The sequence below is a fragment of the Oryza glaberrima genome, chromosome 11 (genome assembly GCF_000147395.1).
Source record: "Oryza glaberrima chromosome 11, OglaRS2, whole genome shotgun sequence".
NCBI lineage: Eukaryota > Viridiplantae > Streptophyta > Magnoliopsida > Poales > Poaceae > Oryza > Oryza glaberrima.
This window is the reverse complement of record NC_068336.1, coordinates 15,764,862-15,777,616: the sequence shown is the minus strand read 5'-3', so window position 1 is coordinate 15,777,616 and position 12,755 is coordinate 15,764,862. Positions and strand designations below refer to the sequence as shown.

The following is a 12,755-nucleotide window of genomic DNA, read 5'->3' as shown; positions in this document are numbered from 1 at the left end:
AAATTAAAGTCAACATGCCTCATAAAATTGGACCAATAGAGTATTTTGCTAGTATTTCATAGTCATATTAGCATTTCCTTTCAAGTAAAGAGTTAATACAAACACGAATTTCAAAGAAACTCGAGCCAAACCTACAAATTTTACCTTGATTTTTTTTTCAATGTTTACAGATTTCAGTTATAAATGCGACAGAGGCCAAAAAAACTGAGGAAGTAGGAATTTTATCCAAACATTGACAGCTATAACTAATGGCTAAAACTCTAAAAACTATTGATTTGTTTATGAGGTGGCCTAACCATAGCTCTTTCCTACTAGTTCTAAGTCCTCCCTCATCTGTATAGTCTACCAAGTAACACATCCAACACAACATTTTTCATACGGAACATGTAAAACTGATGCTTTTTCCACAGAGCGGAGATGTTTCTAATGTAAACACAACAAGAAATGCATCTAGGGCCTCAACGCTCTCTTCTACAACCACATTGCCAGCCACACCCACACCAAAATGGGATAAACACAACTACCTACATTGCCGAGTTCGCAATATGATCAGATGAACGCCACCACAAAGACAAGATCGAGGTACAGATATGCAGAAAATGAGAATGTATCGCTAGCTGGCTACGCTTCCTCTCAGTCGGTTAGCAATGTGAAGAAGGTGGTCGATGTTAGTCGGTGGATAGTGCTGCAGCAGCTGGATGTTGGCAGTGAAGTCTCCAGCTAGGAGGCGCCTCCGGACAAGGATGAGCATGGCACAGCATATTCTTAGCAACGTGTCCTGCACAAGAACATGCAAAGCATTAGCCCCCTGCAGTTGTACAAGTAACATGGCTGCAAACCTAGTTTGGAGGCTTAGTCCAGAGGTTATACCGGAGGACCTTCTGGATCACCCAAGATAGCATCCCAAATGTGAATACACACATTGAAGCTGAACTCCATTGTCAACAGTAGTGTGATCCATCTAAATGCATAGTATTGTGGATATACCTGTATTTTCAATATCCATGCATGACTATCAACAATGATGGGTGACATACCAGAGTGACTAAATTTACCCACAAAAACAATATAGCAGGCTATCAATATTAGTATCTTGTTCAGAAGATAAACCTAAAACAGTAACATACTGTTAAATTGACAAGGAAATAAGAGCAACTTTAACTGTACAATGCGAGAAAATAGACCAGTTCCTGTTCCTTTCCAGTGGTAATACTAGCATTTTCATTTAGGACAAGCTAATAAATAGAAAAGTGGAGAAGAGGTGACATTACGGATAGTAAGATGTCCAATATTAGCTATTGGTCAAATAACATGACAGAAGTTTTTCTGGGTGCAATTCCATGTGCACTTTCTCAGCATGCATGCTATAGTAGATTTTGCAGTCTGTGAAATATATTACTGAATATTCCCTACCTTTGTAGTGATTTCCATATGTCGCCATAGCTCTTCATCATGTCTCTTCAAGAGTTGAGACAACTTTGAAAGTGTAGACCGAATACCCACTTGGCTGTTGTCAAGATGCTTACAGTAGTTGTCTTTAAAGCCACTGAGCAATTCAACAAAGCAAAAGAAAGTGTCTGCTTCAGCTGAGGCCTGTAATTCCAAAATTGAATGGTTCAGCTAATGAACACATTTCAGAACCAATCATAAAACAGACCAAGTTGTGAATTAATATTCATATAAATGAGCTATTCTAATTCTCCAGAAAGAATTCATTTAGTGTTGATTTTAGAAACTCAAAATATCCACAATAAAGTTTTTGTGTTCCATGTAATGAGCGAGAGAGAAGCAGATAGATATCCTTATGATAGATAAATTCCTCCTTTGTCAACATTCAAACGTTCCATTTAAAATCATGTGATCAAACAGTAAAAGAACATACTGAATTGCTTGTATCAGGGTCATTCTTGAACACATAAAAAAGAGGTGCCAAAACTTCATTCATCCCTTGCACGTATCTTATGGTAGGATTTAATTTTGAGAAGATAATGAGAATACGCCTTAGAGATTCCTGAAATGTGTTTGAAAAATTTAGTCCAAATGACAATTACTTGTAGTTTAAATGGAAATAAGGAATTCCAAGGCACTGAAGTGAAACCTGGTTAGCCTTGGCAGAGAAAAAGGGCATTTCAGGATGTGTTCTCTTCACATCTCGATCTATCTGTTCCAGGATTTCTGATTCCTGTAAATTTACATTTATCACAATATAAGAAGAAGAACAAATGAAATCTTGTGGCTGCCATGCCAGAAAACCATGTTTAATAATTAACATCTAGACAAGACAGAACATAAATGTTCAGTGCATATCAAACACATAGGCGAGAAAACATAAATGTTTTCGCATCGCTCAATACAGAATTCAGAAGGATTAAACAGTTGTGCACTTTCCTCTTTCCTTGCAATATATTCCCTTCATTTATTTTTACTTGCATCCTAAAATCAAAATCCGTGAAACTAAACTTCCTAAAATTGATCCTCCATATGTTATGAATATACAGAATGGTGATTAAAAAATTATCATTACATTTGCTATTAGAAATACTTACAAACACTTAGTATTAACATAGAAAAATTACAATTAAGGTCAAAGCTACATCTTGGACTATGACAAAGCCCAAAAACATCATGTAAATAAAAATCGAGAGAGTGCTTTTCACAACAGTGCATAAACAAAATGTAATACCCTGACCATTAGTAGAGGGCCGTGTGGCCCATGGTGTTGTATTAGTAGGATTAGTCTCACAAGAGGAGTTTAGATAGGTTGGGCCCAATAAATAAGCCCAAATATTTTAACCATGGCACCTCCAGATTAACCATTTTATACAGCAACAATGAGAAAAGTGTCAAAGTGGGGTGCTATGCATATGTGGGGCTTGCCCCTAAGGAAGAGATGAGCTAATGTAGATCTCAGAAGCGGAGGTGTTACACAAAACTAGGTCCAGTGAAAGGCATGCAATTATGTGAAGACGGACAACAAATGCAATGTGGGAACTTAATATGAGCCCCAACATACCGAACAGAACAAAATCAAAACCTAGTGAAAAGAACAATGACCACAGACTGGTGGGAAATACTGGGGACTGTACACACCTCACAGACCACATGTTATGCAAATACTGTTAAAAATCCCACAGCCAGATCAGAAAAATAACAATAACAAGAAACTGTACCTACCACCAATTTAACTAGAAAGAATTAAAGATTATAATGAGAATGAGGATAAGAAATTAAGATTCCATGTCTAGATATAACAATCATCATGAGCACAGACAAACTCATAATACCAACCACCAAACAACTTAAAAGCAGTCCAAACAATTTCTCATAAAGTAAATACATTATAATGTTTCAGATTAACTAAACACAATTCAAGTCTTGAAGGGACCATAAGAATTAAGACACTTGAAGGAACCAACTGGCAACCATGGGTTCCCAACAAGCCATGCAGATTTATTTAAGATGGTAATAAGTAATACCTGGAAGTATTGATTCCACAAGCTAGATTTACCAAAGCTCAAAGGGTGCTCTTCATTAGTAACTTTGGCTCTTGGTAGAAGGCCAATTTTGTCACTATTTAATTCTTTCTTTCTTAGCAACTTTGACTCCTCAAATCTCCGTATTTTTTCTGACTGGTCAAAAGAAAATATCAGTGTATTCATACACAACCAATTGATGCCTTGTTTCGCAAGGCCAAAATCTCCAGGTATGTACCAGGGTTTTGGCCTAGCCAAACAAGGCTTAAATGCCTTAGAAAGGATAATAAAAAAAAAGTATTTTGGACTAATAAATCTTCATTGATAATTTAATAAATATTTTAGAGGGGCAATCATAACTTACAGGATTTAGGAGAAATTCATCTTTATATGCACTATACTGGCTCCGCTTCTTTTCTAGCTCATGAGGCCAAAAAGCACGCTCAGTTGGCAGATATCCCAACAGAAGCTGCACACTATAAATATAATAGAATAAATTTCTTGTGTATGAATTATGGAGGTTGCCACATAGCACGGTTCTTGTTAAAAGCTAATTTAGAAACCATCAATAGATCATAAATAACAAATAATATGCTGAAACTGGTCATTTTCCTATACCACTTGGGCATTAAACTTGATGTAGTTATAGTTACAAGACATACTTATTCAATATACATATTAGCCATACTTATTCAATATACATATTAGCCATACTTATTCAATATACATGTTAGATTGGGAAATAGAGCAATTTCAGATGGTCATGTGATTGCATGATATGAGAATTGGCAAACAGGATAGGGATATGCACCAATAATACAGACCAATTCCTTTTTGTTCCCATGCCATAGGTAACTAGTTCAAGGTACTTAAAAGTAAAAAACTAGTATCCTTCTAGAGTTCACTCTTGAAAATTAGTACCCATCTAAAGCTCATTATTGAAAATTGAATAATGGATGTTTATTTGAGGCAAAATCTACACTAGACATGGAAATGGATTACTTTCTTTCAGCGTCTCCACACTGGAAACATAATCACTTCCATAATACCATGCCGGGAAGCAGAAATGGTTCGTTTTAATGAAACTGTTCTATGCTATCCGCCTGTACGTGCTTGCTCACGGCAGAGTCCCCAACAAAAATGTACCGAGAAACAACAGAAAGTAGTGCAGCAGCAGAGTAGAAGAGAATGCGGGTGGGGGACCTTCCAGACGAGCGGGCGGACGGCGGCGCCGCCATCCGGCACGCCGAGGCAGGCGAGCCTCCGCAGCTCCCCCATGTTAACCACCTTCTTCGACAGCTGCAAACCACACAAACCCCAACAACACACGATCAGATTCCAAACCCCCAATTCGTACCGCGAAATTCCAATCCCCTCATCCAAACCAAAACCCCCCCTCCCCTCATCACCACCCACCCACCCACCGCGAGCTTGAAGTCGGCGAGCAGGTGCGCCCGGAGCGCGGCCCCACCCCCGACCTCCCCATCCTCCTCCTCCTCCCACCCCGCCTCGCTCCTCGCCCTCCTCGACGACCCCACCGCCTGCTCGTACGACGGGGGCGGGACGGTCGGCGGCGGCGGCGGCTTGGGCGGAGGAGGCGGGGGCGGGGAGAGGTCGGCGCCGTAGGGGTCGGGGGGAACGGGCGGCGACGGCGACGAAGAGGAAGGCGGCGGGGCCGACCAGAGCGGGCTGTTGAGCCACTCCGGCACCGCCCTCGCGGGCTTCTTCCGCATCGGGGGAAGCGTCTAGAAGGCTCTAGAAGGGGAAGGGAGGGGAGGGGAGGTAAGCTAGCGACGCGACGGCCGCGCGTGCGTGCGGCGGCGGCGTCGTGACGTGGGGGAGGCGGAGGCGCAGATCTGGAGCGGCAGGTGGCCACGGGAAGGTGAGGGTCGGGGGAGAGGGGTGGTGGGGTGGAGGAGTGGGTTCGGTTAGTCGCTGCGGGGTGGGGCCGTGGTGTCGGTGTAGACGTGGGGCGGTGGGGGTTTCCTTTCCCCAAGAGTTGGCACGTGACCTCTCCGCCATTTTCAGTGTTTTCACCCGTGCGTTTTATCCTGATGTCACATTGGACGTTTGACCGGATATTAAAAGGGGTTTTTAGACACGAATAAAAAAACTAATTTTATAGCTCGCCTGGAAACCGCGAGACGAATCTTTTGAGACTAATTAATCCGTCATTAGCACATGTTGGTTACTGTAGCACTTATGGCTAATCATGGATTAATTAGGCTCAACAGATTCGTCTCACGATTTACATGCAAACTGTGCAATTACTTTTTCTTTTTTCTATATTTAATGCTCCATACATGCATCCAAAGATTCGAGGTTATATTTTTGGGAAAGTTTTTAGGAGCTAAACAAGGCCTCTCTTACCTTGGATACCGCTCTTAAGAATGTGTAAAAGGTTATAAGCCAACTATGAACTTCGAGAATTTAAAAAATAAAGATAGTTGGTCCTTATATAAGAGTGAGCTGTTTACATATTTTAAGATAAATACATTAAATGAATATGCGAGAAATGGAGAGAGGAGAAAAAATAGAGATAATCTTATGTATTTCACTAGATATGTTAACTTTAATATGAGCTATATAAAAATTGCTTCAAAATATCAAATAAATATATTTTTCAAATTTATAGTAACTAAAACTTAATTAATAATGAGCTAATGGCTTTATTTTTCCGTTCCCTAACTTTACATTCATGATTATTATAAACAAACACCACATAGGTAAGGCCACTAAGACCATTTCCAGGAGATGCGCTATCCCATCCTCCATCGAGAAAATCGCGCTGCAGCAAATACATCATCGCTGCCTCCAATTTAGCACATGGGAGATAGAAACGTCAAATTTGGTGTTACTCTCTCCTCACGCCATATTGCAACAGCCTGCTTCTGGACCGAGCTTTCACCTCTAGCCGAATCAATGTTGTTTTGGGGTGTACTAGTGAAGGTGAAGACTGGAGAGGTAGAAGTTTACCGGAGATGGAGATGTGGATGGCGGAGAGAGACCTACGACCATTGCTTCCTCGTCCCGCCATCCGGCTGCGGACTCCGACCGCTGCTTCTCCACCCCGCCGCCTGCGCCACTCGGTCGATGGCACCAAATGTTGCTTCTCCGCCCGCGCTGCCCGGTCGTCACCTTGACCGCATTTCTCCTCTCATCCTTCTTTTTTTCGGTCACTCTCTCTCATCTCAATAGGTACAGATAAATAAAGATATTTATGTTTGAGCATAAAAATGAGATTATGGTATTAGTCGTCTTCTACTATTTTGATAGTTCCGTAATATTTGTAAATGCATTATAAAAAACAATACAAATGTATGGGTAGTTGAAAGATATTATTACTAAAATATAGGAGGATGTGATATAAGGACCCGTTCTTTTCTCCGGCAAGAGTTGGATGAAAATTAAGATTTTCGTGGTACGCTTTTCAAACTGCTAAACAGTGTGTTTCGTGCGAAAACTTTTTATATAAAAGTTGCTCTAAAATATCATATTAATCTATTTTTCAAGTTTGTAAAAATTAAAACTCAATCAATCATACCTTAATACACCTCGTTTTGCGTAGTAAACCTAATCTTCATCTTTAGGAGAAAAGAACATCTTCATAGAGTATGTAATATGGATGACCTGTTGGAGAATGAAGACTATGGAGTGGGAATCTTTTTAATATGGCTATCCAAATAAAGATATGGATAATCAAATTTGGATAAGCTGCTTGAAATAGTAGAAAAGAAAAGAACAGTAGAAAAGAACTGAAGAAAATAACTTTCATGTGACTGGGAACAGTAGAAAGCGCCACCATGTTGACGATCCAACAAATTGAAAAAAAGAAAAACTCCGCCTCTTCAACTGCGGGTAAATGGAGAATCTTTCTTGCATGATTCCTTTCAACGCCTGCACCGTAATTACTCACCGGGTACAATAAAATACTGCGGATCCCGCGTCTTTTGTTAGGAAATGTTTTTGTATTCGAGTCAATAAACCTACTGGCTTTATTCTAAACCTTTGATTAGAGATGTAATAACTATGTTTTCCCATCAATAAAGCTAGCCATATGGCATTCAAAAAAAAAAAAAACTGCAGATCCCGTTGCAACCATCAGATTTACAAATTGAGATAGCGCTGCCGTATAGAAGGAAGACTGTTACCATATATAGGTAGGGTGACATGTTATGTAAACTGTTGGTTACTTTTTTTTTGAAGCATTGATGTACACTCCTATATCAGTTCCTTCTTAACTTTCTGAAAATGTATTACATTGCTTGCTGCAAAAGATGCACACAATGCAACGACGATATGGTATCATCTCAAGTCAATTTCAACAGTCCAGGATGAAGCTAAGACATGATGGCCTGGATGCAAAAGCACAACACCTAGCGCTACAGTCGATATAATATATGATACAGAAACGAAATGATCAATACAATCTACAGCCGTGGTTTTGGACATTGCTCAAAATTGTACACATTGGCATCAATCCTCAACTGTTTGACAAGTAATGAAATGAGACAGCTACTACCACCACAAATACAACCTTGAGTAGCAGCTTTGTTGACAACAGAGATGTAGGTGAAGATCCTTGTGGTGGTGGGTCGACCTTCTTCCCCCTTAGCTTGGCTATCAACAGAGGGATCAGCCCACGCTTCGTGGCTGTAGTAAGATCCAGATTGGTGAGTTGAAATTTATAAATCTGAGAAGCCGATTATAACCACAATAGTAGTGAAGTAGTAATGCAGCACCCAAAACAACAACTTGATGATAGTGATACAAGCCGTAACAAATGGTATGTACTAAATAAGTTGTTCATGTGTAGAAAGTGTATGAAGATCAAGAGCTACAGCAGATCAGATGATACGGCCAATGGTGCAGCAAAAATAATTTCATTCTTGATATCCAGTGCCAGAAGCAACAGATGGATATGGCTCAATGCCACAACATAAGAACCAATACTTACGAATTTTTGGCCAGACAAGCTATTATAAACCGATTTTTCCTGTGCTACATCAAAACACAAGGAAACAAGTCTTGAAAACTGAGACAAAAGAGAACTGAAGAAAAACAACCTGAAAATTACACCTAACGAAACTCCGCTCCACAATGGCTATATTGAAATGCAACTCCAGCATCCAGAGACAATGGTTCAAATCAAATCAAATAAGACAATAATTGATTGAACAGATACCAGAGAAAGGTGTAATTTTATAATTGTTTCCTATTTATTACAAAATTAAATGGACAACTTTATATTTTGCAGACCATGTATTGTTTAAAACAGCATGTATCTGTTAAAGCAGCGAATAATGTAATCACCCAAACACAAGCATTTCTAAACCATGTTTTCTTCAAACTAAACAATTCCTTTTATGCCATCAAGGGTTATCTCAACCAATTATTTGCCGCCGGAAAACTTCTCTTGTATGCCTCTTCTGGTAGGACCATTACATAAGTTGCCATAACCCCTTAAAAAGGATATGCTAGTTTTTTTCTAACAGGTTTGCCCTTCTTCTGTTGACTTAACTCAGGTAGCTATGATATTAATTGTTGTGCAAATAGAGCACTAACTTGTAATTTTATATTTCAGATCGAACATCCAAGTAAACAATATCACCAACCAGATCGAAGAACACAAGAAATCAAGAACTCAGGGCATCATGAAAAGATAACCAAATAAAAAAAGTAGTAAAATTACCTGCTTTTTTCAATTCCCTCTCTTCTTCACCAATTCGTCGTCTCAAAGCATTAAGTAGTGAGCCAAAATAAAGTGCTAAGACGGTGCAAGTGAAGGTGATGACATTGTATGGCATGCTGAAATCAGGAGTTGTCAAGGGAACAAGCAATACTTCTGTATATGACTTGACCACACCATCTTCCTTCAAGATATAACAATATAACAATGAGCAAGTATTAAAGCATGAGATTTCAGTTCACATGGTAGTCAAAATGTGCTTCTGACACTACTAGTCAAGTCATAAGATATACCTTGAACGTTTGTAGCAAGCGTGATACAGATAATGTATCAGTTTCAGGATAACTTCGGCTAGAATTGAACTCAGGAAATGTAACCAAAGCTGATGGGATGTCAAATCCTTGATTAGCATCAGGAGGATATTCATCGATATGAAGAAACCCCTGAAATATGCATTCATGTAAATATTATTATTGACCAAGGTCAACATTTAGTTCTAAATATCACTAAATAAAACACAAAGGGGAAACAAGTAAATTTAAGTAGCAGAACAAACCTTGTCAAAGTCCAGTGACAGGGTAGCTGATTCCATACTGCAAGGTAATCTTAGTAGCATCTCTAGAGTACCAGGTAAATGTTTGTCTTCTGAAGGAGTGACATGGATCTTGTCAACTAGTTCTGAAATAGCCTTACTGTTCCCATCAATGAAAATTTGTAAGCTGTGATAATAAACCTTAACGTACCATGGAACAACTTGGAAAACTACAGCTTTTATTGAGCAATCATTTGAGTTTCCAAATAACTGCTTATGCAAATTAGTGGATCTAAATGACAGAGCAATCGACCCTCTTTCATTTCCACTACCCATGAGAAATCTGTTTGCATGATAAGGTGCAGGGGTGCAAGACCATATGAGGGGAAGTTTCCAGGTTATGCCGACATCCAAAGGCTTATCATTGTTGTAGTTACTAACATCATATTCATATAGGGAAGAAGATTGGGCATCCATGTTATTTAATTCCTTGAGCACCCTGTCTGGGGCAGTTGACAGCACAAAGAGTTCATTAGTCCAAGAAACTTCAGTTCCAGATTTGTCAACTATATCTTTCTCAATCTCTAAAAATACTCTGCTGGATTTGGAGACACGGCATTTTCCTGATAACTTCCTGTTAAATAGATCTTTCATGGACCAGCTGGGCTGCAGTTGTCCATCAGTAGAATGTAGCTGCTGACCCCTAAAATTATCTGGCTGCAGAACCACTGTCAATGTCTGATCGATAATAATACCAAAAGATTGAGATGATGTCAATTTCAGTTTTTGGGAATGGTAATATCCTTTATATATTGAAGGCCTGTACAGCAAAGAAGCTATCCCGGCTTTGTCACGACAAGGTAGAAGTTTCAACCAAGGTGTGAGATTCTCAGTGCACACCGCTTCACGAGGCAATGCACCATATCTTAGATTGTCTTCATTCAATTTGAATCCCCAACGAGGAGCAGAAAAGGCAGTGGATGATTCTAAAAAGTTAATGGATGCACAAAACAGGCCTGAGAGTGTGTGTGTCAGGTTCTTCCATGTGGCATCAATCTCATCCAAAGGAAGGTCAAAAGCTGCCCACAGCTCAACACCAGGAGGCTTTGCATAATTGGTCGACATTGGGTCATATCCACCCCACTGCTCATAATTCCATCGACCTTGTGTGAAAGATAGCTCCAATTCACTAATATGAAATTGTTGGACCTGGTTTAGGAAGCACAACATAATGTGAACAGTAAGCCAGTAACCCAGGACATTCTTTGAAGGCAGTAGAAAGTTAATACACAGATGGGGAATGGAGGATCCATTCTTCTGATGTGACAGAAGGAACAAAATTATTATGGTTTTACTTCATATAAACCCAATAGCATAGAGAATCGATATGAAGGGATATTTAGGTTGGTTATTTAGAGAGCATGAGCACATTAAGGATATCTTAGTAATCTGAACAATAGCACACATTACAGAACGTTAGTTAATAGTAGTAGCTATTATTAGCAACATGCAACTATGGACGGGGGACATATACTACACAGATCTTCATGATTCAGTATTATCTTATCGTCTTATCTTTCTACAAATAGTTCTCAAAGAATTTTTTTTTAGTATTAGGAAGTGCTGATATGTCACAGAATCTGCATTAAATAGTGTATTTTTTAAACTTATCCGTCATAACATTTATCGAAAACAATGTAAAACTGTTAATATAAAGAATAAGTTTGCTTAAGCTATCCTGGTCCTCTAGGGACACATTCTCTGTGTGCTAATTTATGATTCCGACTCATACCAACACTTTCAATTGTTGACCTCAACATTGCAGTTTAGACACCATGTGTTTTACAGATGACTCAAGAAAACCAAAGTCCAAACGGCAAAACGGATTGAGTAGATTGGAACACAAAATATCATAAAAAAACCCATTGTTTTACAAAACAAATAAAGTGATCCAATACAAAATTGTGCCTGAGATGGTCAGCATTATGCATACAGCAGTGAATATCCTCATCCAGTCACAACTACCGTGAATCAACTGAAAAATCTCTACAGGAGTTGCTACACCTCACCGTTGCTGCGCATCAAAACGAGCCAATTGCCCTAACCCCGTCTAGTATCACCTTATTCTACAGCACCGCACCGCCAATTCACACAATACAAGCCCAATTCGAACGAGCACTAACCATCGAACCCTAACTTCCTAGGTCCAGTGACCAGTCGCGAGATCTATATCTACTGGGGCAGTGTGGGGGAGAACACGGGGGTGGCACGTACCAGCTGGGCGATGGCCTTGGGGAAGACGTGGTGGTGGCGTCCGGCGGCGGCGGAGGGCGGCGCGGAGGAGCGGAAGTGGAAGTGGGCCAGCGCCTTGCGGTCGGGGAGCGGACGCAGGAGCAGCTCCTCCGTGAACTCCTCCTCCTCCTCCCCCTCAGCCGCCGCTGCTACGGATGCGAGGAGGAGGAGCGAGAAGAGGAGGAGACGGCGGAGAGCCGGCGGCGCCGCCGCCATTAGCGCCGGCGAGGTGAGGGCGTTTTGGGCGGCGGCGTGGTTGAGTTGTTGCGGGGTCCCACTCCACAGGTCAGGGACACGGTCACACGGTGTTACTACGAGTCTACGAGTCGGCATCACCGCATCAGCCATTGGTTGAGCTTTGAGATTCGTGCGCGTAAAGAGAACAATTTAATCCAGAGTGAATTGAACATTGGACCACTTGTGTTTTACCTGTTTTGCAGCTTTGGCCTGGACTGGCTATAAGAGAAGGTTTTCACTTTGGACTGGCTATAAGTTTACACCTGGTTTTACTTTGAGACAATGTTCTCTTTTCGTGTTCCGCTCTTTTTTCTTCTCTCATCCAGGCAATCTTGGCGAGCACATTACCACTGTACAGTACCATTGTTTGAGCTGGATTCAATCATCAACTGCGGAAGAGGATCACTCTTTCATGCGCTGGATTTGGAAACTGATAGCAAATGGTGAGAACCAGAGTCATGGCCCTCAAGCTTCTCGTTAGGTGGAGGCACAAGCACCAACACAGGGAAGTAAGTGCTACTCGGCGTTGAGT

General features: G+C 40.6%; 2 protein-coding genes across 3 annotated transcripts; both read right to left on the bottom strand.

Annotated features, from left to right (window-relative positions):
* Nucleotides 1–369: 369 nt before the first annotated feature.
* On the bottom strand, nt 370–5,376 carry LOC127755238 (uncharacterized). 2 transcript variants are annotated; one of them, XM_052280895.1, is made up of 9 exons: nt 4,898–5,376; nt 4,677–4,772; nt 3,838–3,942; nt 3,477–3,629; nt 2,099–2,182; nt 1,883–2,011; nt 1,414–1,593; nt 871–987; nt 370–778 (listed from the first exon to the last, which is right to left on the bottom strand). In XM_052280895.1, the coding sequence occupies exons 1-9, from the start codon at nt 5,204–5,206 to the stop codon at nt 614–616; spliced, it is 1,338 nt and encodes a 445-aa protein (XP_052136855.1). In that variant the 5' UTR covers nt 5,207–5,376; the 3' UTR covers nt 370–613. The 2 variants fall into 2 exon arrangements, with proteins under 2 accessions (XP_052136855.1, XP_052136856.1); XM_052280896.1 differs by having other exon boundaries at nt 3,838–3,949; nt 4,898–5,072.
* Nucleotides 5,377–7,606: 2,230 nt separating this feature from the next.
* On the bottom strand, nt 7,607–12,281 carry LOC127755215 (uncharacterized). Its single transcript, XM_052280875.1, has 5 exons — nt 11,969–12,281; nt 9,719–10,903; nt 9,456–9,605; nt 9,166–9,346; nt 7,607–8,126 (listed from the first exon to the last, which is right to left on the bottom strand). The coding sequence occupies exons 1-5, from the start codon at nt 12,200–12,202 to the stop codon at nt 7,957–7,959; spliced, it is 1,920 nt and encodes a 639-aa protein (XP_052136835.1). The 5' UTR covers nt 12,203–12,281; the 3' UTR covers nt 7,607–7,956.
* Nucleotides 12,282–12,755: the final 474 nt, after the last annotated feature.

Coding starts and splice junctions, on each gene's coding strand:
- LOC127755238 (XM_052280895.1), bottom strand. CDS start 5,206: ATGCGGAAGAAGCCCGCGAGGGCGGTGCCGGAGTGGCTCAACAGCCCG. Junction 4,773..4,897: donor TCGCCGACTTCAAGCTCGCG/GTGGGTGGGTGG, acceptor TGTGGTTTGCAG/CTGTCGAAGAAGGTGGTTAA. Junction 3,943..4,676: donor TCCGCCCGCTCGTCTGGAAG/GTCCCCCACCCG, acceptor TATAGTGTGCAG/CTTCTGTTGGGATATCTGCC.
- LOC127755215 (XM_052280875.1), bottom strand. CDS start 12,202: ATGGCGGCGGCGCCGCCGGCTCTCCGCCGTCTCCTCCTCTTCTCGCTC. Junction 9,606..9,718: donor TGTCACTGGACTTTGACAAG/GTTTGTTCTGCT, acceptor TGCATATTTCAG/GGGTTTCTTCATATCGATGA. Junction 8,127..9,165: donor GAGGGAATTGAAAAAAGCAG/GTAATTTTACTA, acceptor ATCTTACTACAG/CCACGAAGCGTGGGCTGATC.